At 43.7% G+C, this 27,209-nt stretch overlaps 1 protein-coding gene across 2 annotated transcripts in view; it reads right to left on the reverse strand.

Moving 5' to 3' along the window:
• The window catches only part of SLCO4A1 (solute carrier organic anion transporter family member 4A1), a 47,599-nt gene extending 20,783 nt beyond the window's left edge, over nucleotides 1-26,816 (reverse strand). Inside the window, exons 1-4 of one of the 2 annotated variants that reach the window (XM_054045619.1) lie at nucleotides 26,712-26,816; nucleotides 25,534-25,651; nucleotides 2,402-3,339; nucleotides 428-518 (exon numbers count right to left, since the gene is read on the reverse strand). In XM_054045619.1, the coding sequence (XP_053901594.1) occupies nucleotides 428-518; nucleotides 2,402-3,194 (884 nt within the window). In that variant the 5' untranslated portion in view covers nucleotides 3,195-3,339; nucleotides 25,534-25,651; nucleotides 26,712-26,816. The other variant, XM_054045621.1, reaches the window with a different exon arrangement.
• Between the last annotated feature and the right edge of the window lie 393 nt (nucleotides 26,817-27,209).

A 27,209-nucleotide genomic window follows, 5' to 3' on the forward strand; every position in this document is an offset into this window, starting at 1 on the left:
ACACTTTTGCAAGGATCATTCATTTGCTGCAAATGAAAAAGAAACTCCCCCCAGTAAACCAAAGAGTGACTAGGTGGCACTGCAGAATCATTGTGAGGCATACTGGAAAAGGTGACATGGTGCATACACAGGGGAACTCATTCAAGAAATCCTCTTGCTCACCACAGCTCAGCTCCAGCACATGACAAACCACAAAGCTGATGGATTTAGAAAAATAAGGCTTGTGAATCATTCTTTTCCATTAATGAAAACCCATCTTTCTGGTTTCATACCCACACACAGCCCACTTACAAATTCACTGCTGGACAAAACCCCTTTAGCAACTTAAATGGAAAACTACCCATCGTCTTCAAAGGTTTCATTTCATTTTTTTAAAGGAACTGCACAGCATAAAGGAAAAGGAACAAGATTATTTTTACCAACTTACTGTTTGCCTATATGAGTATAAATATTTAGAAACATTCCTCCTACCAGATAACCTGCTGCGGGCCCAAGAATTGCAGCAGTGTAGAAAATAGCTGAAAAAGAAAACAATCAGTGTTACAGAATCCTTTGCATTTCACTGAAAGCCCTGACTCTGCTCTTTCTTTAAACTAGCCCTCAAATGAAACGGTGCAAAAAATCCTAGGGTGACAGTAGGCACTGGGCAAGGGAGTGGTATGAAAGTGCCATGGTCTCAAGTGCAGCTCTGGAAGGAAGCGTGCCTCACACAGGGCCGTAACCACAGTGAGGTGAGCAGGACAGCTGCCCCGGGGGCAAAACCGCAGGGGCAGAAAAATGGACCGGACAAATGCTGAAAAAAAAAGTGGCAGCAAATACGCTTGCTCACCCTGGGCACTAAAATGGGTAGTTACAGCTCTGGACTCACACACACAGCTCTGGTGTCTCAGCTCCCTTCCGCTGTGGGGCAACGGTCAGTGCTGTGGAGGCTGTGGACTGCAGCCAGCAAAGATCCTCCTTCATTTTGCAAGGCGGGATTCTGGACTGTAGGGGGCAGAAGAGCCTGGCTGGCTGTAGTTTAGAGCAGGTTCTCACAGCGGTGCCAGGTAACATTTAGATGAACATATATTGGTTGTTATTAAATACAAGCTCTCTGGGTGGTAAAAAGAATAACAAGATCCACCCCCTGCTTCTGTCACTCAGGGAAGTCAGTAATTTCCTGCACGTCTTTACCAGCAGCAAATCATGACACTCCGCATACTGTCTCCGTAAGTAGAGGGAGGAACTGTGAGTCTGCCTCCTTCCTGACCCTCCCTCCCCACATGCTCCAGCAAAAGAGGAAGCAGGCACGCAGACCTGGTTCGCACAGACTTGCATGGGCGTATAGTCTGAGTCACACCATTTCCATTTATTCCTCCCATGGTTGTGACATAGGCAGATGGACAATCATGTATTTGGGACTAGTCCAAGTATCCTTGGAGGCAATGCACGTGCATGTGTTTGTCAGATGGGAGCCTAAACTGGTTTCAGCAGAAAAACTACTATATAATTTGGAGTCAACTTTTTTTATTATTTACCAGTCAAGGGCTTGATCCTGTTAGCACGGACTACTGGGCATAATGCTTGCTACTGGGAATACGCCTGTTGTCTCACTACTGACCATGGCAAGCAACTTGCATGGTAGTGACTGCATGATTGGAGCCTATGTTTTGCTCCACCCATCACTGCCATCAGAATAGTGACATGGACCACTGACCTGAACAGACCCTTGTGGTTTCTTCCTCTATCTCCACAGCCCTCCGGTATTACAGCTCAGGCCCACAGGTCTATCCAAAGCCAACTGGAGTCTTTCAATTGACTCCAGATTAGGCCCTTAGTGAACATATTCCCTATCACAGCAATTTATATTAGAGGTCTTTTGCCGTTGCCATATGATTAGCCATGCATAGAAGAGGATCTTTATTATTATCAATGCCCTTCTCATGCTGTAGCACTAAAAGGAGAAATGCGATCTTGAGGATATTATCGCATGGTTTGGGGAAGGACAAAGAACCAGTGGATTGTGTTCTAAGTGTAGAAGCTGAGGTCAGACCTGAAATTCATATACTTGGTCAGATGTCAGAGCTCTGCAATGTTCAGATATATATGGGGGTAGAGAGGAGGGGGGGGGGATGAACCTGGAGATTTAAAGTAATGCATCTAGTTGCTGTAATATTCAGGCAACTCACAACATTCTTCTTGCCTGTAAATCACTGGAGGGAAAACTCAAAATCTTCCAGCCTGTTGCTTCCCCTCTCCTATTTTCATCTCTTGTGATATTTGGAACAAATGACTTGGATTACCCCTGGTGAGCTCCTCCAGCACTTTACATTCCGGGCCAGCACAGACGCATTTGATTTCTCTTCAGCCAACATGACTGAAGAGAACAGAAGGCTTTTCCTCAGTAGGCTACTTGACTTACCAATATACACAGGGGAATAATTAGACTTGACGTTTTCATCTAAATAGGTCACTCCAAGAGTGTAGAGTGGTGTCGCTCCAATACCATGCAGGAACTGCCCGAGCATGAAGACAAATCTGTAGTTTGAGAGGATCGAGACGCTTTCCGCACATGGCATGCTCTGGTTGGAAGAGCACATGCCGTTCTCTTTTGGCAGGTGTACTTCATACTGGCTAGTGGTGAAGTGGGGCAATGCAAAGACAATGGAGCCGACTCCCATAATGAGCACTCCCCATCCCAGCCACCGCGGTTTATGCCCATTGCCCCCAAAGTAACTGACAAACGTCAAGCAGCCACATGCCGCTATGTCATAAGAGCTTGCAATCAGTCCGCTCTGGTAGCTGTGCAGGTCAAAGCGCCGTTCTATTGAGGTGATGACTGTATTAATGAAGCCGTTCACTATCATCCCTTGCAAAAAAGAAGCCACACAGAGGAATAACAAGACGCCCTTAGGTGTGTTGAAGAACTGTAAACAAGCAGGCGTGAAAGCCCCCCACCCACACTTGACTCCTTCGGAGGAGACATATTTAACTCCTTCGTTGCACTGGCTTTTCTTTTCGGATGCTGCATCGCAGAGAGGTTTCACACAAGAATCTGAAGGGCTGTTTGTGTTGGAATATAAAGTATCATTGCTCAGTGGTGTGGTACAAGGCTCCTTTATGCTGTTCTCAGCTGGAGTGGATGCGCTGGGTACAGTTAAATTCTGGGGGGAATTGAATTCATTTTCTCCTGTCGAATTATAAGACATTTCCATCAATGGGCAACCAAAGGCTTGTTTGGCTGTTTCTGGCTGAGGATCTTTTACCCGGTGCAGACACAATTTGGCTCCCAGTTTATTGCAATTTGTGGCCAGTTGTAAGCAGGCAGAGGGTGAATGTCAGGTTCCGGACCACTTCATTCTGTGACAAGAACATCAGAAGACGTTAGCAAACATGACGTGTCAGGCAGTTCACCATTCTCACTGATTGCTGTACCAAACCTTCATTTCTGAACCAATTCTCCCTCCAAGTTTAGCAAAACACTCAAGCTGCAGTGAGGACTTCAGATTTACCCAAAGCCTAATCCCGCCAATGGACTGAAATATGCAGAATCACCTTGAAAAAGGAATAAGAAAACCCACTGTACATTAAATGATAGTCACAGGCAACATAACATTCTTACAAAAGCAAGGGGATTCTACGTTAATTCAGCAGCAATGTCTCCCTCTTCCCTTATTACTAGAACAGTTTATGCTGAAAGTGTATCTCAGTGTGTCTCATGCCAGGGGATATTGGGACAAATTCTCTTCTCAGATCCACATGTGCAACTTCCATGGACTCTGAGGGCAGAATGCAGCTGCTAGTCATTCTGAAAATGTTCAGCACAGATGCTGCAATGTATAGAACCAAACTCAGACCATGCCCAGCCTATTTGTCTGTTTTGTCCACCTGTTTTGTCCTGTCTGCCATGTAGGTGGCGTGCTCCTTGGGTCAGAGACTGTCCTCCTTGTTACTCATCTGTACAGGACTGACCACAATAGGGCCCAGAGCCTATCGTAGAGTCCCTAGGCACTACGATAATAGAGATAATAAATAATACTCGTTATGATGCAAGACCTGACAGGTGGACCAGCCATAACAATCCAACCCCCCTCACCAAGGTGCAAGTATTACAGCTGCTCAGTGCTGTGGTATGCCAGACCTCTAAGGCAGTGCACCAGGTGTACCATGACTTAGAGGCAAGTGTTAAAGGTGCTTCAGTTGCTAGGCCATATAAGCACTAGCCCCAGGTGTCCCACTGATGGTTAAAGTGAACAGGTATTATACTAGAACTGGCAGAAAGGGGACGATAGCAGATATCCTCAGTACAGTGGCTTAAGCAGTTGCAATCAGGGAGACGCTCTAGCTATAGCCAAACTAGGCAGCTGCTTAGGGTGGCAGATTTGAATGGCACTGTGACCCTGTGCACCAGGTCGCAATGCCACTCACTCAAATTTGACCTGGCACTTCTCCATCATGATGGAGGGGCGGCAGGGCCAAATATGCTGCCATAGGCCTATGAAGGGGGGGTGTAGTGAGACTGAGTGGCCTCCCTCCGAATTGGAGAGCAAGGCACCATTACAATTCCCTTGGAGGGCGGAGCCTAGATCACCCCACCCCTCTCGCCAGAAGCACCGGGGAGTGGCTGGAAGTATAAAAGGCCGGCCTTGCAGCACAGTTGGGGCAGAGCCTGCGGAGGCGAAGGACGCTCTGCCTGTTCTGCAGCATCCCGGAGGGGAACCTACGCCTGCCTGTTCCTGATCCCCAGACACCGACGAGGACTGGCCCGGAGTGCCTGCTGCCGTGTCCCCGAAGGAGCCGGAAGAGGCCTGGAGGTCACAGGTACCGAAACCCGGGGAGGCAGGAAGTGGCCCAGGGGCAACCACGGAGCAGCCGGCTGCAGAGCCCGGCGTGGCTCAGTCGGCGTGTTGCGGCTGGATCCCCACCAATGCAGGGGCAGCCAATCCTGCCCCTGCTAGGGCCCTGGGCTGTGATGCAGTGGAGTAGGGTGGGCCCACGTCCTCCTGCCACTCCACCCCGGGGTGGCTGACTCCCTACACTGTGCAGGGAAGCTCTAGACCTGAAGAAGGAGCCATCGTTACCAGCACCTGTAGACGGTTTGTTTGCTGGCTGCCCGAGCCTCCTCAAGCCCAGGCCCCCAGCTCAGTTATAGACTCTATTTAAGGGCTGATAGGTAAAGCCGCTCAGACCCAGGCTAAAGCCTGACTGTGACTATTGATCGCCCAGCCCTATTGTGGGCTCTTGGCTGTCCTGCGGACTCTGGTCCTGGCCAGACAGGACTGGACTGAGTGGCCTCCCTCCGAGCAGGAGAGCGAGGGACCATTACGGGGGGGCAGCACACTGAAGTTTTGCTTATGGGCACCAGATTGTCTTGAGCAGCCTATGGTTGCAATTTAAGGTAAAACAATAGTGGTTCCTATTTGGGCCCCTGGGAAGGGCGGCAGTCCAATAATAGAGGGTTGGGGTTAGGTTTCCTTAGGCCTAGTGCCACCTCTATTGAAGACAAATATGGTTTCCAGGCCAGTGGTGCGTCTCATTGGGGCACCTCTGCAGTGGCTCTGAATCACAGGACAGGATTCTTCTCAGTGTAAATCTGAATTAATTCCATTGGCTGCAGTGGAATTACTTTAAGGACTTGTCCACTCGGGAAAATTAATCTGAATTCACTAAAGGTGTGACTTTAAAGTGGATTAGTTAAACTGCATGAAACCTCTGTGTGGGTTCAGTCAGAATTACAGTGGCCTTACTTCAGTTTAGTTTGAACAGAGGTTTCATGCAATTTTACTAATCCACTTTAAAGCCATATATTTAGTTAATTCAGATTCATTTTCCTCAGTGTCCCTTGTGTGGACAAGCCCTAAGTTTACAACTGGGGTAAGTGAAATCAGCATCTGGCCCAAGTTGCTTCCCCTTGATAGATAATGTACAGGAAAAGAACAGTGACGCAGCAAAGGCAGAGGGATTGCAAGGTGACAGTCAGCATGCGTCTGATCATTTCCACCATTTGTACTTGTTTTAATGTGTGAAGAGAGTCACTCTTTAATCGTCTCTGGGGAGAGGGGCAGAGGCATGGCAGTGGAGGAAAGTCCTTTTCGAAGACGTGACTCTGACGCGGAAGAGGGCATATCATTTGAATAGCTGTAAACCGCTGGTAGCTGCAGTGGCCGTAAAGCAACAGAGGAACAGCTTATCCTGGTAATCAACGCAGATGTGAGCTCAGCAAAACCCTGTTCTGTATTAAGAAACTTTTAACAGTTGCTATGTGGAAACTATGAATTTCATATTGTAAAAGGTCCCATGTGCTCATTTTTTGGATATTGTTTAAAAACTGGTTGTAACTATCATGAGAACTTTCCACACTTGGATCAATTTTATTTCAGGCCCTGAGATCTATCTGCAATTATTCTGTGACGTCCTCTCTATAGTTCATTAGACTGTACATGCCATTTTACAGCCAGCCAGAGGGCACAGATAACCAACTATAAACTGATTACTGATGAGGATTGCCTACTCTCAAAGAGGTTCTTGGGCTGGGTACTCTTGGTGGCTCCAGTTTCCCCCGTAACTGGTTGTGAAATACACTGGTTGAACTATAATATATGGAGACAGTGAGGAACCCCATTCAATACTGTTTAGTGCAGGATATTTTCAAAGCATCCATATTTCAATCCCTGCATGTCAGGCTGTTGATAAACCTGTGACATGCTGCCAACACTTGCACAAGAAGCTCCTATAAAAATGTTTCCCTTTAGACTGCAATAAACCTCGTATCAACAGTGTCATGGGCTTGCAGAGAACAGGGGTGAAGGAGAAGACGAAACTGTTTGTTTGTTTTCCCTTTAAAACAAAAACACTTTCTGATCACCTTAACCCAGGAGGAAAGCAGCAGCACTCGGCAAACCAATTAGTATTAAGCTGCATTTTGCTGGAAACACTTACAGATTATTTCTTTATATATACTGGCTGCACCAGCTTGGTATAGATTCACAGCTCTGTGTGTCTGTGTGAGTGAGAATTTGACATCCAGAAAACCACTGGGACCAACTTGTGTGCAAAGTAGGAGTTTGTGGCTACAGAGTACAGGTGCAAATACTGAGTGTGCAATTTTACACTGCCAAAACAAATGCTGACCTTGGAAAATTCAGGCCTATGGTACTATGAGAGGTATGGACCTTATGCCAATGTTATTAACTATTTCACTGCTGATCATTTGGGGCTTGATCCTGCAAGCTGCTAGGCACTGTGGCCCCCAATCCTGTCTTCGGTAGTTCAAGAACTCACACGGTTAAATTTAAGTGCTTTTGGATCACAGCAGAAAGTGCCTAGCAACTTTCTGTACTGAGCTGTTTACCAGGAATGTCCAGCTACTGTGGGACTGAGTGTGGAGTGTGGATTTGTGACCAGAAGAGAGAACAATCATTCTTTTTGTCTTCTCAGTGGAACTCCTGTCAGCAGGCTGCTAATCTAAGAATGTATTCACATTTCATGAGTCATTTTCACCAAGATAAAATGGTCAGTTCTAAATCCTCCGGGCTACTGCTAGCACGTGCTAACACAGAAACTTTGAAATATAAGTGCAGTGCCTAATTTAAAAAAAAGTATCATCATAAAACGGTAATGTCACAAATATAAAGCTATCTGTGATTTTTTTTTTTTTTTTTACCCAGTGGCCTTAGTACTGCCATCACCCTTCATTTATTTTCACTTCTTTTAATATAGAACAGGAAGCAATAAATAAAAATGCATCAACGTTCTATCTACATTAAAGTAAAAACATGGCTACTGCTTTGAGAGAATCTAGGCTATACTCTAGAAAATATATTCAGATGACCGTCTATACTATGCACCAGTTTCTTTACTGAAGTTTATTTTAGCATGAAGCCATACAAAAAATCAGTCTCTCAGAGTGTATCATTTTTGTGAGCTCATTTTTCTGGTATTCTCATTACACTGGCTCCTAATAATCTAAAGATAATAAACTCTTAAACTATGGATGTGTGTCGTGGTATACAAACCCCCCACCCTGGGCAAGCAGGGGTTAAAGAACTGCTCTGGGCTCAGCCAGCCCCACCTGCTACACCTGTAGGAAATGCTCCAAATGGGGAAGAGTTAAAGGCAGCGGAGCAGCTCAATTGGGGGCAGACCAGAGAAGAGAGCAGACCTGCACCCTGTAGCTCCAGCAGCGGAGAGCTGAGGGCAAGACAGAATCTCTCCACACAACAACTGCCCAAAGGTCCCTCCCGGAGGAAAGGGAGGCCCTGCTGCTAAGACAGCTTGAGAGGGAAGCATTTCCCTCTGCCTCTCATAGGCACTCCGAGTTTTGTTCATTCCCCTCTATTTTGTTTCAATGACCCCAGCAGGGGAAAGCCCTAGGACACAGCTGGCCCAGGAGGGTGGGTAGGCCATACCGCTGAAGGAGGAAGTTGCAGTTGCTGCACGAGAGCGGTAGAGAGCTACACACAGCCGCCTGAAGCTGCCTTGTGGTTTGTGGACACCCTTCACTCCGCCTAAATGCAGATGACAACTGTGGGACCATTGCGGGGGGTGGGTGGGGGTGGGGCATAGCCCTCAAAGAGCTTTGGGTTGGAGCCTAGTGGCATGGGAGGGCCCCGGGCTCCCTTACCAACAACCCCCCTGCAAGTCATGGGCCTACACCCTGACCACTAGGCAATGCTACCCTACTGACCCACCCCTGAGAGAGGACCATCACAGGATGTTTTATCTGATTTTTTTCCCACACAGAGAAACTTCATTCTTTAAACTGTCAGCACTAACTGCCTTTGTAGTCATATCCTGACTGACTCAATTTGCACCTACGTGCTGCATGAAGGAAAACCGTACTGCTTGAATATAATGTCCAGCAAACCAATTTTTACCTAGGGAAGTAATTTTAAAAATAGGGCTATTAAGTAGGAGCAGTTCACTTCCATAGGGAAGTGCACCTCCTTCAGAGGACAGAATACAGCCTTTAGAAAAAAGAGCTTGATTTAACTACATACAATTCCTAATTGTCACTGTTTATAGGCACCACACAAGTATCGCTTTTCACTGATCTCGATTTTTAATGACTCAGCTGATCATTTCCAGATTATTTTAAATACTTCCAGATTGCTTTGCATACTGATTACACTATCCGTAAACTATACATTTACCCATCTTTCAGAAAGATCACAGCCAAACTATGCTTGTAAACTTTCTTTCTTGTCAACTTACTTTCTGTATAGCCAGGCCTGAATGGTCAATTTAGCAAAAGCACCAAAGCCACAAAAGTATTTGGCTTGCATTTGATTATGAGATTAATAAAAGATCCTCCCACACCCCTCCAAAAAATATTTGGCATTATATCAATAGTGAAAATGGCAAAGGTTTTCATTGGATTAGCATTGAATATAGCACAATAAGTCACAGGACCAATTAAAAATACTCTGGAACTCAGTTGCAGACCTCAGTTAGACGAATGTAATGAGTTAGCTGATAATTGGCATCTGACATAATCCTCTTTGCTGCAGCATGCCCAACAATAGTTAATCTTCCTTTTTACTCTGTGGCGGTTGGACTTTTATAGGGTCCTACTGTAGCAAATGACATTCTTTCACAATTTATGCTTTCCCATCGGTGAAAGTGGCTTACGCTATGTGGGTAGATGCTGAGGTATTGTGTTACACCATAGTGTCGTAAGGAATATTTGCTCAGTAATTGAATAAAAACCAAGCCCCTTTTTCATGAGTGAGGAAGGCTTACTGATTCTGACCGTCCATCCATGACTCCCTGGTCCCATGGCTTCCTAGCAGCACCCATGACTCCAAATCATTTTCTTTTAGGTTAGATTGGGGAAAACAGAGCCAGGTGGCTGAGCTACTTGGTGGGTCAGACCAGGCCTTATAGCAACAGCAAAGCCTATCCCTGGGGGAATAATGGCCTGTGGATCAACCAACCTGCAAAACCACTTACTTCCCCCTGCAGGCCTGCCCTTGCCTGGCTGTCAATTCACCTTCATGACAGCATGCTGAGAGCTGATCTCTATAGCAACCCCTCCTGTATGGGTTCTGCACATCCGTACCCTCTCCCCCTCACCTGTTCTCCCGCAGGTAGTAAAACTGTAGTTGTATTTGCTCCTGTGTGAGATAGACATCTCCATTGCTGCAGGCTCCAAATGTATTAGTCAACATATGTCTGAGCGGGAAATACGATGCATAGAGCAAACATTCAATGAGTATGTATAACCCCAAAATATGGTTAATTAGAGTAATAGGTACTGTACTGGTTTCAATGCTTCTCATACAGTGTATGAGTGATAGTCATTGTGTCCTGTTCTCTTATGCATGGTGTCCTGAACCAGTTAAAACAACTGATGATACGATATGGTGCCCAACCTAAATCCTAAACCCAAACACCTCAGACTTTAGGAAAGTTCAGATCTTGACCCAAATTTTGCATCTCAGGCACATCCATCACTCAAGAACAGGCCAAATTCTTCTGGCCCCATCTGGTTAATTTATCTTAGTAACATGTATTAAATTTTTCATGGATTACTTGGGTTATGAGGATTATCCATATTATTTCTGTCACAGATAATAAACTCCATATGGATAAAGTGTAATCCACTCATTGGTTTATGAACGGCAAAGCCTCCCAAGGAGTGTCACAAATCCACATGATGCTTCTGGGAACTGGCTTTTGCACTGAGAGTGCTGATTTAGCTAAAAGATGGGGAAAAAAGAACATGTACAATATACTGACTATGTTGGGATCCTTCCCTGGTACGTGTGACACTGTAAATAATTTCACTATCCTAAAATGGTTAAGGGCCTGAGATCTTTTACTTCGTAATCAGTCCGGGAAACAGTGAGTAAGAGCTGGCCTCAAGAAAATATAGTCCATTTAATAACTGCAAGCTAATAGTATATTTCAGATAACCTCCTTCCTCCCCCTCAGTTTGACAAAGGCTCACTGTGGTTCATTGTGGCTGTGCAAGTGTGATGAAGGGCAAGATTTGGCCCTCTGTATGAATGTAATTTACTCCATTCCAAGGCCAGACAGGATGATCACAATTGTCCCATCTTCTGCTTCATATTGTGAGGTCCCTTCCTCCCTCATTAGTTGCACTGGAGTCTATAGCACCACTTGAGGAGCAGGGACTACTCAATGAGTGTAAGACTAGTAGGATCTGATCTTAAATGATCACTTTAGCAAGGCTCCATAATAAAATAAAATAAAATATTATTAATAAATAAAGCTTAGCACTTACAGAGCACTTTGCACTTCTTCAATGCATTTTGCAATCATTAACACCATTCATGTAATAATACTATTTTCTTGTACTACTTTCATGTAATAATGCTGTTTTGATGGATTTCAATTAGTTACTTGAAAACACATTGAAGATGAATCAACCCAGATTTTCAGAGTGTATTTATTTATTTCAGTTTATCCATGCAACTATCCAAGTGCCTGTGCATGGATCTAGGTGTCTTAGACTCTAACAACACACAGTTTCAATTCAAGGAAGAGATTTAACAGCATAACTTTCATTCTGGCAGAGAAAACATTACTCAAACGTAAAGTGTGGCCTTCAGTAATATAATACCCAAGCTTCTCCCATTAATACCATTCCTCTTTTAATGCCTTTCTCCCCAAAAATTTGAGCAAATATATGGAAAAGTGTGTGCTCAATTGTTGTGCTCACCATCCTGTACAGTAATGGTGCTCAAATGTGGCCAGTTGGATGTTAAGTGAGTGTACTGCAAGATAATTGCCCATGCAAAATTAGGCACTCCAGTGCACATGGACTTTTGTGCACATGCATTTCTGAAAAAGAGCTAAGTATTATTGTTTTCAAGCAGTTCGGTTCTTTAATCATATCTAGATAAGTTCACTGGTCAGAATAAAATTGCAGCATAAACCCTTTCAAAATCAGCTTTTCCAAACTGTTGTCACAGTGTAACTGTGAATAAAGCCAACCACTATATCTCTCACTTCTGTACCCTCTCTATACATTCATTAACCAAAGTAGAAACCTGACTCCAAAAACTATATGCCAACCACTTTAAAAAAAAAACATGGATTAGCAGAAAATAGATAAATCTCTCTCTCTCTCTCGCTCTGAAAGTACGCATCTATTCAGTAGACACTCTAGCATTGTTTACATTTTTGAAAAAATTCAACGTTATAAAATGAAATATCATTACCAGGCATCTTTGCAGATCATCTACAAACATCAGTTTAATCCAGATAGCTACCTTAGCAACAACTGATAAAGAACTTCAGTCTTCTTCAAATTCTTTGTGAATAGGACTTTTTTGTACAAGTAACAATTTATTAGCCATCTCCTGTAGGGCCCAATCCTGGAGTAAGATCAGGCCCCTGAATGCTGTGGTTTGACAAGCCTGGCTCATTAAATTGCATTAGTGGCTTAGGCAAAAGTGATTACCTTTTTGTCCATACAGTGGGCATACTACTTCCATGCACAGGGACTCACCTGATGGAAGCAGAATATTGGGATAAAGTCTATTGATTTTTTATTTTTGCTGGATACTTAATGTTCTGTGTCTTTAACAAGACTCAGATAAAAGCAAACTTACAAATAGTCATTCCCACTAGGTTACATATTTTCAAATCTTTAACCTCCATTGCTTTCCTCCAGGGCAGCAAAGTTTCACACTGATAAGAAATGATTAAATTCCAGTGTCTATCTTGGAATCCACTTTCCCTTTTAAAAAAGAAAGATAACAACACTGGAGAGAAAAGGTCAGAAATACGTTCACCATGAAAGCATTCAGCAAATTCGTTCGCTTTATTCATTGTTCAAAAATACATGGCCAGACGTTTCTATGACTTCCACTGGTTTTATACTATCTTGCTACTGTTGCATTGACTTCAGTGGAGTGACTCATTTATGTGGGTGTCACTGAATTAAGCCCAATGGGTTCTATCAATTACAATTATTGCTAGCTCAGAAGAAAGCTAATTGCAAGACGGTCCAAGATTTTTTTTTTTGTATAAATTTCTTTTAAATATGGGACCTAATCAAAAGTTAAATTACCGGCTGGGGTCGGCGACTTTAAATCCACTGATCTAAAATTAATTAAGCCATGCATCAAAAGAGAAGGCTGGAGATGGCAGGGATCCAGGTCCTTCTTGAATCCAAGATTATCCAGGAACAGCTCATTAGTGATCTTTAGAAACACTGGTATTTTCAGGATGTGTAAACTGGACACAAATTAGGACTATAAGTGGAACTGGACATTGTGTCAAGGTCTGCCAATATTTTTCTAGAATGTACAGGGAGACTTTGGCAAATCAGTAAAGTGCTTGAAACCAATATGGCTTATTGTTAAAGGCGGCCTAGTCAGCAAGCTGTAAAGTGGCCATGTAGCAAACTCAGCTTGACCAAGGCAGGAGGGGAGGGAGTTTTGGCTGCCACAGAAAGGGCAGCTTGACCCCGCGTCCTTCCTGATAAGAATTGTGTTGAAGTTGCTGATGCATTTTAGAAGAGCAGGATGTGCACCAGGAATGTCTATTGGAGTCTCAAGGCTGCAAACTCTGGAAAAACCCACACCTGGTTAACCAATAATCAGAAGGAACCTCTTGCTTGACCATTGGAACTGCTTGCTTAACAAGTTTTCTTTAAGGGACATGTCATTCTATTACTAATGTATAAATAAGGGGGGAAAGCTTGAGATAGTGGGACTCGTCTGTGGACTCTTCAGGACTGGTCTCTCCCTCTGGATGCATCTTGTGTTCCCCACTGGCAGACGGGCTGCCACTGTGCCACTCGAGAGTCACACTCAGCTTCGGTAATTATCAAGGGTTGGGAGTGTGTTACTAACCTGTTGCGGACGTGTGTAAGTGCTTGAGACTAAGTAAAGTTTAGCTTTAAGTGAAAGCACTCTTGTGTTGTCCTGTTTGTGCCAGCCATCTATCGGTCGGACGGCTGTGTCTCCCCTGATTTATTTCCTGACACCACCTCGCCCAGAGTAAAAGTTACCAAGCGCTTTGCGTTGCAAGAACCCCGGGTAACAATAGCTGACAGCAGAATCATGTTCTGTCTTCTTCCTTTACATTAATTTCCCCCTTCTATTGTTATTATTTGTTACTGTGGTCCTCAGTACATGCAGCAAAGCCAGGATTTATGTACTTTGGGACCTCCACAGTTTCCTCCAAGTTTCGGCCGCTGGCTGCCTGGGAAATGTGGTCAGCATTCAACCCTTCATCACATTCTTGAACTCCCACTTCTTGGGCTGTCACCAGCTGCACAAGCTCCCTCCCAGTATTGTCTAGAATGTGCCCCGTTTGGAAGATGGAGGAGACAATCTTAGCAGCAGGGAGGCCCTAGTTTTGAAACTCTTATGTGGGCAAAGCGCCCATTGTCTTTAATTGATGATCATACATAGCACACTGATAGTGGTTTTTCATCTGTAGATTTCAACATGCTTTAGAAAGGTGGGGAAGCATTATTACCCCATTTTACAGAGAAGGAAACCAAGGCATGGAGAGGTTCAGTGTCCTGCTCAAAGTCACATGGCAAGACAGTGGCTGAGCCAGGGATGGAACCCAATCCCCATTCCTGTAACAGACTCTGTGTGGATGGACTTCTGTGCCCGGGTGAAACGTCAGTGGAGGTCTGCTCACATCCAGTCCATTGCAAGATCAGGGACCAAGTCTCTTGGCTCTCAAGCTGGAGTCCACTGCCTCTGCATGATCGGCCTCGCAGGAGCAACTATCATGTATAATTATACACATGGATCTATTAGTAGCTATGGAACTGCTGACCACAGTGTGGGAAATTTGCCCCTGTGCATAAAACTCTTATGCTAAGTCATATTTAATTGTTCTAAGTAGGGTGAATTTCACCCAATATCCATAAAAAGCCACAGCAGATGATTAAAGCATTTTAGGTACTAGATTATGTATAATAAATAATAGAAATATCCCATCTCCTAGAACTGGAAGGGTCCTTGAAAGGTCATTGAGTCCAGCCCCCTACCTTCACTAGCAGGACCAAGTACTGATTTTGCCCCAGATCCCCAAATGGCCCCCCCTCAAGGACTGAACTCACAACCCTGGGTTTAGCAGGCCAATGCTCAAACCACTGAGCTACCCTTCCCCCCAAAGATTCCAAAATGGCTGGAAGTTAAAGTTAACAAAGTTCAACCAAGAAATAAGATGGACATTTTTAGCAGAAAGGACAATTAACCTTTGGAACAGACTACCAAGGGCTGTGATGAACTCTCCATTGCTGAGAGTTTTTAAATCAAGACTAGATGACTTTCTAAAAGAGATACTCTAGTTCAACCACAAGTTGTTGGGCTAGACTCTGGAATCACTGCATGAAAGCCTACGGACTGAGTTATGTTAATCAGATGATCGGATTGCAGGGTTCTTCGGGTCTATCTCGCTTTCAAACAGCGCCGGAAGGGTGTGATCTTTACATGCCATGCAGTGGCGCCAGGTACACAAGGAGTGGCTGTCCAGCTGAAATAGTCGTGCTTTGCTTAAATCAGTTCCTTAAAATTATTTTAACACTGTTTTTACTGTAAGTACACTGCTTTCCAAACAATGTGCAGAAAGGAAACAGTTTCTTCTTTCATCACTCTCTTCTTGACTCTCCCCAAAAGCAAACTAAATATAAGCTTTATGATTCTTCCTCTAACACGAAATACTATGTCAGCTTTTGGCTAATTTGAACACTGCGGTCTTGCTGCACAGCACCACATTATTACATTAACCAGAATTCTGCATCCTGAAAACCCCCCTACATATTGCATAATTGTCTTATTCCCTAGGCTTTTGAGAGGATCCGAACCTCTGGTGTATTCCAGCCTCCGAATGCAAATATCAAATCCCCAGGTTGCATTCACAGCTGCAGCAATTGCACAAGGACACTAGGAACTCCAGCCTGCCGAGCTAGGGGTGAGAGTTGTGACAGAGTAGCACTGAGTCAGCAATAGGGACTACTGAGCATGACATTTGGGAGGTCACAATACCATAGGGTGAAGTAGAGTAAAGAGAGGAGTGGGATGACAAGAACAGTGTGGCCAATACATATCATGAGACACTGAACAGCGGGTCAGGAATGGGCGCTTTTTGGTCAGTGACTGGCCTCAGGACTGCCTCAGCTGTAGGCTTCTACAGTGACTCTGGACTGGAAGCAGGAGACATTGGAAATCCCAAGTGTGGTCTCTATGCATTCATTGGGTTGCACATAGGCACTCTGACTTGGCCGTACCCTGTCTTCATTTCCCTGCATGCCCCTTTTCTCCCTCTGCTAGCTGCCCTTTCTTAACGGATGGTCGTCTGAGTCTAAATTAATAAAAATCAGACCATCGATTTTGTAGCAGAACTCCCGTTTGATTTCAAAGAAGAGAGCAGACAGCACATTATGACGCTGTGTTGTTAAACCTTTCCAAGAAATTAAAATTCACATAAACCAGTGACTGTATGCAAACACAGATCCATGATTTAAACAAACAAACTTTATTCCAGGGGCTAGAACGCTGGCTTAAAAGATACAAACCCAGATAGCTTGTAAACCTCCCTGCTTCTCAGAGGGCATTTTCAAGTCATGGAGCCATTGATCAGATCTATGATTCGTTCCCATGGCCAGCCAGCAAATTGCTGCCAAATGGTATTTCTTCCTGAGATAGAGGAAGAAACGAGTGTATAATATTCTCATTGTCAAAGCGAAACATCTGCTGGAATTCGGAGTGGTTTGTTGTCCGTGTGTGGTAGTGAGAAAGCCTGTAGTTCATAGTCTCCACTCTCTCTCACACATGGGAAATTATAGTATTACATAGCAGCTGTTGGAGGATACGTTTACTTGGAAATCTGAAATCTGCCTTTAAAGGATTCTTGCCTTCCATGAAACAATCGTGTGATTTTCATTTATGATTCAAGAAAATTTTATTGTTGTCCACAAAGGGCCAGTCTGTATCTTGCCAGCCCCCTTAGCCTTTAGAGTGTTAAAGGAGATGAATACAATGGAAGAAATTCTGCCCTCAATTATGAACATGGATGGGTGTAACGGAGGGCAAAATTTGATCTACTCTCCTTCTCCCTAACAAACTATGGGTCTGATTCTGCCACCCTTACTCACCCTGAGTAGGATTTATTCACACAAGAAGTCCAGTCAAGGTCAATGCAACTTCTCACAGTAAGTAAATAATACTCAAGGAAGAAAGAATCTGGCCCCCTATGTGATGGAGTGTGAGAAAAACTTGCACTTAAAAAACTGCATTGTTTAAAAAAATAATTAAGGCAGAGATATTCAAAGCTGCCTAGTGAACACAGTTGCCTAATTTACATTCATTGTCATTCTGATTTTTTAGGTAGCTTTGAAAATCTCCTCCTAAAATACTTCTTTCAATGTTTTCCCTCGGGTTTTAGGGACAAAAAGTCCAACCAAATGGGTCACACCCTGATCTTGGTTACTCTAATGTCAAAGGAGTTATTCTGGATCAACACTGGTGTAAATGGAATCAGAATCTGGGTTCAAGGAGCCAGATCCTCATTCCAGAGTAAATCTACTTCAGCAGCGCAAAGAGGCCTTACGCTGCCTTCGGGAGGCTGCTAGGGATTCCCTTGTTATAGGGGAATCCCCTGGTAGCATAAAGGGCCATGGCACCCACTCCACCCTCATTCATCTAGGGGATGTATTGCAGTGCTAGGCATGGGAAGAATCCACTATGCGTTAGCAATTCTGGGCCAGCAGAATGACCCCTCTGGGGCCATTCCAGCAACCCTGCACCTGCTCTAACTTGCACCAGGAATCAGGGTTGAGTCCATGGTCTCTATGTGGCCCCCCAAATGGAAGAAATTTTAAAACAACAATTTTTAGAATATCTTAATGTTTTAAATTTGGACTTGAGGTAGTTTTCTGGGAAGGGTATATGTAGGAACAGAAAAGGTAAGCACTTTTGGGAACCCTTATATTTCTTTATCAGGTGCTATGCTCATTTATCAGACCGCTATAGTTTGTATTTATTTTTCTATATCCTTGACTGCTAGCAAAATAAAAGTCCTATCTCATTGCCACAGTGTGTCCAGAGAGATGTATTTCACAAATGTGAAATTGTATCTCTGGAAACGTAGAAAAATATTTTTGCTAGGAATTTCTTCAGACAGACCATAACAAATCCTTATGTATCTCCTTTGAAAAAACAAAATAGGGTCTTGTTTTCTCAACATGTACAATTACCTCCTACCTCCTTTAAAATCAATTAAAAAAACCCTTGAGTGTTAGAAGTTCCCATTTCTGCTTAGACCTGTTATCATTCAGAAGAAACTGTATTCAGTTCCCTCAATTTGCCATTCTGCAAGTTTGCATGGTAAAAAGTTGTTCAAGCCACATATAAAATATACATTATATTTTAAAATTAGGGGCCAAGTCATCCCCGGGATAGCGCTATGTAAATCAGTGGAATTACACAAAGGATGGAATTGGCCTAATGTGTTTAATTACAATGGGAATTTCAAAGACTAATCTAGATGCTTGCCATCTTACTGAAAAGTAAAACACAATCAAATTAGAATAAAAGGATGTTTTGCACTTATATTGTGCTCCAACTACGGATCACAATAGTTTTTAAACTTCATTAAACCCCTAAGAGACAGCTAAATATAATGACATTACTTTTTGACACCAGCAACAAGGAAATCTTGTGAAAAAGGTTAGCTAGCCTCTGTCCAAACAGAGGTTTAACATCAGAAAAACTCTTCTGTGTAAATATTAAACATTTTGCTTAAACAGTCTACCTACTTACCTCTCTCTTAGGTATTTCCAATGCAATGGCCACTGAGGAACTAAGGGCATAGTGCAAACCCCATTGAAGTCGATTACAGACTTTCCATGGACTTCAGCGGTCTTTGAATCAGTTCTTATGTCAAATCAGTAATAATATAATATATGGAGATATACCTATTTCATAGAGCTGGAAGGGACCCTGAAAAGTCATTGAGTCCAGCCCCTATCTTCACTAGCAGGACCAAGAACTGATTTTGCCCCAAATCCCTAAGTGGGTCCGTCAAGGATTGAACCTACAATGCTGGGTTTAGCAGGCCAATGCTAAAACCACTGAGCTATCCCTCCCCCCTTACAATGCCTATCATGATCGCCAAAGCAGGATGGACATGTTTGGTTGGGCGTTGTAATGGGATGGAATCTTTGACTCCTAGTAGGTCATTGTTTCATATGGTGATGAATATGGTAATGACTGAATATCATGGCTAGCTAGTAGCTCAGTGGCCTGCATGAAAGAGTTGGGGATGGGGGGTTGCTCCATCTAATTTATAATGGACAGATGTCCACATCTAGAAACCATCATAACAATGGGTCTGATCCAATATCCTTCTGTGGACACTAACGGGCATTGGATTAGGCCCAATATGGTAGCTGAGGTACATTGGCAGATCAGTGTATGGAGCTTTGAATTGTCATTGCTTTTGCACATCTCACTCTGAAGATAAAGGACTTAAGACCCAGAACCTCACAGACACTTATGTGCCTAATTCCCTTTGAAATCAATGGAAGTTAGGAGCCTAAATATCTCTGAGGATCCGGTACTAAGATTCTGATGCTGTCACTCCAGCATCTTTCACGGGCTCTAAATTCACTAAGGCCAGAATGGAGCTATGACAATTTATGTCACCTGAGCATTTGGCTCTAAATTGCCTTAATAAAAACAAGAATAACAATAAACAGGAAAGAGAAAGTGGTTCAAAGATATTAAAGGAGCACACGACTGGTCTGGTCCTACTACCATTGGAAGGACATGATCTTACATATGGTAAAGGCTGCAAAGGCATCAGGCTATGAAGGGAGAGACAGCATTAAAAGGGGAACCTTTCCTTTGATATCAGACTCTATTTGGCTAACCACCAAGCCTGCAACAAACTAAATACAAGCATTGTGATTCTTCAGATTAGAATAAATACAGTGTCAGCTCTTTGCTAAATATTTGCATAGCAGGATCTCACTACGCATTACTATATTCTTATATTAACCAGAATTTTGCGTGATGGAAAAACTCTCTCATTGCATAATAATCTTACTCCACACCTCACTGACAGGAAGATGGCGTAGTGGTTAAGGAACAAACTGGAAAAGTCAATGTTCTATTAATGCTACCCCAGTGCGTTCTGTTCATGCTACTGATACAGAATTCAAAGACAACGCCCAAATACTCAGTTTGTATTCCTAGAGTAACTGTGCACAGTAGAGACTCACTCCCGCAGGGTCTGGAGGAGGTCTTGTGAGAGAGCGAGAGGTTGCTGAGCATGGGGCTTTGTTACTCATAATCAGGGTGGATAAAAATCAATGATTTAAAAAAAAAAAGCAAAACAATCTTTTTTTTTTTTAATTTAAATCGGATTTTTTTTATAAAATGCTTTTTGAAGAAAAAAACCTAGCTAAAGATACATTCTAGCTCAAAGATATCTCATCATGGAGTAGGGATTACAAATTCTAATTCTATAGTATGAGACAATATATTCATGTAATGTTTAAGAAAAGTTTTGTAAACGAGTTCCAATAGTTCATGGATTAGGGACCCAATGTTATGGGGTTCCAGGGACTTCTGTATAGATTATTTAGGTTAATCTTTCTATCTACCCAATGGGACTCAGTGCTAAGTCTAGAAGATACCATCAGAGATGCTTAGTTTTACAGTTCTCAAACTGTGGATTTGTGTCTCCAGAGATAACATGCTTGTTAACAGCAAAAATGTTTTAAAATAAATGATATATAGAGGTGAGAAATAACAGACCTCAACCTCTTCAAATTTGTGTACACAGAGTCAATCCCTTACCTCTCTCTAAAAGTGCAAAGTTTCAAAAAGTTCAATGAATAGAAGATTGCTGGGGACGAAATAGATCTGGACAAGGAGAAGAAGTCTGGAGACAAATGTGAGAAGGGTGGGACAGGCAGTAGAAACAAAAGTGAAACTGTTTGAGCAGCATATTCCAGAAGTCTTGAGGTCTTTCTGAGTGTAGCCTTCATTGATTTGAGACCTACCATACCATTCTCTCACTAGAAGGGAAAACCTATAATGGCAGCAGGCCATAAACGAGACCCAGTTTGGGTCTCATCTATCTCTGAGTTGTGAAGAATATGTACACCTCTACCCCGATATAACACTGTCCTCGGGAGCCAAAAAATCTTACCGCGTTATAGGTGAAACCGCATTATATCGAACTTGCTTTGATCTGCTGGAGTGCGCAGCCCCAGCCCCCCCCCGGAGCGCTGCTTTACCGCGTTATATCCGAATTCGTGTTATATCGGGTCGCGTTATATCGGGGTAGAGGTGTATTAAGGTTATAACAACCAACAAGAATGCACTTTTATGTAGAAATCCATGATTAAATCGAGTGATCACCACCACGTATTGGCTTGACAAGAAGAGTATGATTAGCTGAGATCATTTTAAAGCGCTATGGCTATGCCATCCACTCCACCCTCATTCATCTAGGGGATGTGTTGGGGTGGAGTAGGCATGGGAAGAGTTCCCTGTGTTCTAGCAATCATTCTGATTGATTGATGGTGCTGCGGTAGTGCCTAGCGGCCCCAACTACAAGCCAGTGACCCATCATGCTAGCTGATGTACACACACATAATAAAAAGACAGAGCTTGCCTTGGTGTGTTTGCAATCTAAGACCACGCAGCACTGAGTGGTTGGATGCTAATTTCTTTGCACCCTGGGGTGCTTTTCCATCAGTGACTGACCCCCACACTGTCTCTGCTAAATGCAGCTCTGAGGCAGTAGCAACTACTCCTGGCTGGCAGTAGGAGATATTGAAAATCTTAGTTGCTATGCGTGGAAACTGAACTCACGGGATTGCACTCTCCCTCTTTTCCAAGGTCACCCTATGGGCCAGATTCTCTTCTGGTGTAAATCACTATAGCTCTAGTGACATCAAAGAAGCTTCTTTATGTCACACCAGCTGAAGATCTGGCTTTCCATCTAAACCTTCCCTCCCCAGCATGCCCACTCCCCCCCACCCCAGTCACCAGCTCTCATTTCAGAGCACACACAGGTGTCAACTCGGGTTGCTAAGCCCATTGTCCCACACTACATGGAAGCCACTCAGCACTTCTGAGGGCTGAGTCCTAACGCTTTGGCTTTGCACTTCTTTCAGCAGTTCTCAGCAGCCTGCGGGACCGAGCCCTGGGTATACGTATACATTCACTGCATGCAGCCCAGCACCATGTTTTGCCAAAACCCCAGACACATTCTTCCATTCCCATTATTGCTGATTACCAAGATATATGCAGTATATATACAGGGCTCACTTGTATCCCTTTCTACTCGAGTGATTCTGCACAATAAAGGGTGTTTTTTTTTTAACATAAATTCATGTCCAACACGGCAATGTATACACCAGGAAACAAGATATGAAAAAAAGCTGAGGATCATGTTGGGATATCCCCATGCCTGGGGGAAAATGAACAATCTGTCCAAAGGTGATAATAGCAATGCTAACCTACCTCACTGGAAGTAATGTGGAGCTCACTTTGCTAATGCTAAATGCCATTGAGATCTCAGGAATGCAAAATATGATATGAACATAATTATGATAAATAATATCCCAACAAATAGACTAGCCTTGCAAAGTATATTTGGAAACATGGTTTGGCAGCTGCTGTACTATGATCACTGCTTATCACACTGAAATAGCATTCCCCCACCTGTGGTCTCATCTTATACCTAGATTGGAAGTTCTTTGGAGCAGGGACCATCTTTTCTTCTGGTGTTTGTACAGCCCCTAGCACAATGACATACTGATTCCCCTAAGCAAAAAGACAACAATACACATCATAATTGATGTGGGTCAAAAATATCAAATGACAAAATTTTAGTGAAAATAGGGCCTTATTTTGAAAATCCAGTGAGGGTTTTTTTGTGGAAAATTATCAACATTTTTCTTTTTTCTTGTGAAAAACATCATGCTTTTTTAATTTTGTTTTCCATTTTTAAAATAAAAAATGTGATTGAAATGCATTTAATTTTGTTTTCAGTAACTTACAAAGAACTGAGAAACATTTCAAGAATGTTTTCGATAAAAATGGAGGAGGGGATTTCGATTTGCAAAACAGTCTGAAAACATTGGAAAATAGTTAAAACAAAAACAACTTCAAATTTTTGATTTTTTTTCATGAGAAAAGGTTTTTCTTGCATGACCAGCCCTAATAACAACAGATTATAATTTTCCCAATGGAAAGGTATAAAAAGGCTCAGGCCGGGAACTCTATGGGATTCAGCTCAGGGAGTTCACAGTCAATTATATACTTGAAGAGAAAGGTATTGGGTGAAGTGAAAGGGCAGGAGTCGTGGCCTCCACTTCCAATGGATTCTGAGTTCCAAGACAGAGGAACACAGAGCAGAGTGTAATGGTGTGTCTGTATGGAAGGCTGGCCCCAATTTTCCCCTGGCAGTGTAGTTTTTTTGTGTCAATCGCAACTGTAGAGGGGCCAAGAAGGAATTAAAGCCAATGAAACAGCACTAATTTTCAATCCGGTATCTACTCAGATGTCTGTGGGATCAGCCAGGGATGTCACTGCATAAAGCAGTTGGTTCACTATTCCACTCCCTCCTTCCTCCAGCAGCTCTAAAATCCCATCAAGCTACATCCCTGCATGCCCCTTCAGGAGTCTACACACTCCCAAGAAGGGATGGTGCCGTGAAGTTTTATATTTATGCCCACCAGGACAGCCACTGGATTGGCATCCCCTCCGCCCATGGAAGAAAAGTAAATGATCCAGTTCACGCTCATTATAAAAATGGTGCTGTGCTCTAACTGACAAAGTACAACAAGGGGGAAAAAAAGATAATAATAATAAAAGAACAATAGTAACACATTTTATTCTCTATTTAACTATACTTATTGTTTACTTAAAATTTGGAACATTTCAATGGTACCTTGTGATACCATTGCATTGATAAAAATATTGCTTACAAAAATCACAGAAAACATCATGGAAATTGAAAAATTTCAAGATTTTTGACCAATTCTTTTTGCCAGAATTTTTTTGAAAAAAAAAAAAAAAAGAAGCCATTTTTCAAGTTAAAAAATGTTATGCAAAAAAGTCAACCAGCGATATGAAAAGTAGTTATTATTATTATTATTACAATAAGATAAAAAGCCTTCATTATTGCACTAGAGTATTTCTGTTTTCTAGGAGATCATATCATTTGATGAATACCAAGCTCAAAGCATGACGACGTCTCGGTATGACATGCATTGTGCCTGATTTGCCTGCTACTGTATCAGCCCACATATGAGGTAGTAAAATGTTCTGTGCTGGTCATAATGGTGTGAGTTGAAAGGTGACCTCTAGTGAGTCATTAGCTTCCACATATTACTTGACAATCCGCAACAATGTTAAAGGAAATAGAGAAAAGGGTGTGTAACATTTGAATGTGGTTTGGGTGACCTATCATAGATCTGAAAGTTTCCAAGTGGGGCCGTGATCATTCATGTTCTGGATTTTTTGCTTATGCCACAGGATTAAATTTAGGGCCGGATGCTGCTCTCATTTACACCAGTGTTAATCTGGAACTGAACTAAGGTCTGGTCTACACCTAAAGATTAGATCGACCTAGCTACCTCACTCAGGGCTGTGAAAAATTTCACTCCCTGTGCAACATGGTTAAGTTGACCTAGCCCCCCACTGTAGATGCACCTATGTTGATGGAAGAATTCTTTCATCAGCCTAGCTACCACCTCTCTGAGAGGTAGATTAACTACATCTGTGGAGTATCAGAGGGGGAGCCGTGTTCGTCTGGATCTGTAAAAAGCGACAAAGAGTCCGGTGGCATCTTATAGACTAACAGATGTATCGGAGCATGAGCTTTCATGGGTAGATGCATCTCATGCGTCTGACGAAGTGGGTATTCACCCACGAAAGCTTATGCTCCAATACGTCTGTTAGTCTATAAGGTGCCACAGAACTCTTTGTCGCTTTTTACATCTATGGAAAAACCCCTTCCGTCGAGGCAGGACATATCTACACTGCAGCACGACAGCGGCTTAGCCGCAGTGCCGTAGGTGTGCCACTATGGTGTAGACATACCCGGATTTACTCCGGTGTAAGTGAAATCAGGATCTGCCCCTTTATGGGCAAGATTTTAATGTATCTGGGTTAACTCCATTGGGCTCCACACAATTACTCCTAACGTACGCTGGTCTAAGCAAGAGCAGGATCTGGTCCTCTATGGGAAGTGTTTCAGTTTAATTTGATCATTAACTCAAGGGGGGGGGGGGGGGGAGGGGAAGGGCGGGAACTGCAGAGTAGTAGAAAAAAGACTCATTTCCTGATGGAGGCGCAGGCAGGCAATTGCCTTGTGGCAACAGCAGGTGCATGACCGAGAATAACCCGACAGACACTCCTCGCTGAGTGCTGGAGCACAGGCAAGTCTCCCTCCCTTGCCTCAATTAAATAAGCCATTAGGCCCCTCCATCGCCAGCCCCTCCTCCTCCATCCTCTTGTCTCCTGGAAAAACTGCTCCGAAGCCCCAGCCCTCCCCAGGGCCCAGGGCCTGGGCAGCGTGTACACTTACCACATGGACGGGCTGTAGGAGGAACAATGCTGCATGCTACAGAAGCAGGCAGTTTTCAGAGCATGTGGCTGCAGTGCTGCGTCTCCCACGCACCCTCACCCAGCTTCAGTGAAGGTTTCTGAGGAGAGGTGAATTTCAAACCATAAGGTCACCCAGCTTAACATTAATTCAGCTCAAATATCACCGTCCCGCATCTTTGCCCCCCAAGCGGAACACAAAACTGACCCATCAGCATGCAGGCCAGTGGCAAAATGAAAAGAAGCAAAGCTTAAAAGACCAACATATGCCTATCGGCATATACCCACAACCAATGATCAGAAATTATAACAAAATACTGCTGCTGGTGGGGGGGGGTTCCCTGCTGTCTCTTTCATAACATCTCATCCTCCTCCCCTGAGGTCTCAGCCCATTCCATGTGCTTTGTGCTCCCTCCCAGACACATGCAAAATTAAGCTATTTAGTGACCAAAACAAAAATCAATAAACACCAAACAAGCCAGGATTTTGCCCAAATTGTGTGGCCGGCTCATGCTGCTATAAAAACAGGGAGGGAGGTAGCGTGACATCAAGTGCTCATTCATTTGGTTTTTTACTACAACTTTGTCAGCCGCCCCAGTTCCCTAGCCACGTTAATACATTATTTATAGCTACATCATTTAAACGGGGTGCCCAGACTGTGCCGATGGCTGTCTGTCTGTCTGTAACCCCAGAGCCAAGTGCTATATGGCCTTACTATCCTGTGAAGTAACTGCTGCGCATAACCTGACAATGAGAACACACAGTTCCCATTCATTCTGCACTGACGCACTTGGTCAGCCATTGAAAGCAGAATAAATATAAACTCATCAATGCTTAGTCCATACCTCTCCCCAGCCTGTATTTCCTGCCAGCCCTTAGCTGCCATCCTACTTCCCTAAGGCTGCCCACCTGGACCATTCACCGCCCTCAGGGAACAGATGCTTAGAGCTCTGAGATTTGCAATAAACCTCAGCACAAAAGGGACCTAGATGAAAACAGGGAAGTATAATCTGGATCCCTATAATCATCATTCCATAGTCACTATATAGATAATTTATTACCTTACAATCTATTACACTGCCTCTCTGCATTATTCTATACACACAGTACTGGATACCCCATTCTCCCCACCTCCCCACCCAGCCAGCCATCCACATGTACCTCCTCCTGGCCTCTGGCAGCTGCTCTCTCCCTCTGTGCATGAGTTTCTATTTCTCCCTCCCTCCTTCCCCATTCAGTACCATCTGGAGTCCCGGCTGCTAGAAATGATTGATGAAGAGCCAAACCAATCCAGGCGGATTTAAGGTGGTGGCGTTATCCCAGCTGGACCAATAGAAGCGCATCTCCAGCGCAGGGGTGACTTTAAAACCGAAAGTAGCAGCGAGAGAAAGAGAGAGGAAAGTCGAGCCAAGCCTCCAGGGGTGGGGGCTAGGCTGGGGGCTTGTGACTGCCTGGGAGAGCCCTGCAGTGAGGTGGGTGAGCAGGGGTGGGGTGGGGTCACCCTGGGGAGAGGAGGATGGGGAAGGGAAGAAGAAAAGGGAGAAGGAAGAGAGGATGGGGAAAGGGAAGAGAAAGTTGGTGAAGGGAGGGAAGGGGGACAGGAGGAAAAGGAAGAGAGGAGAGGCGGATGGGGGGCAAGGGGAAGAGAAAGGGGTGGAC

The sequence above is a fragment of the Malaclemys terrapin genome, chromosome 12 (genome assembly GCF_027887155.1).
Source record: "Malaclemys terrapin pileata isolate rMalTer1 chromosome 12, rMalTer1.hap1, whole genome shotgun sequence".
In the NCBI taxonomy this organism is placed as follows: domain Eukaryota; kingdom Metazoa; phylum Chordata; order Testudines; family Emydidae; genus Malaclemys; species Malaclemys terrapin.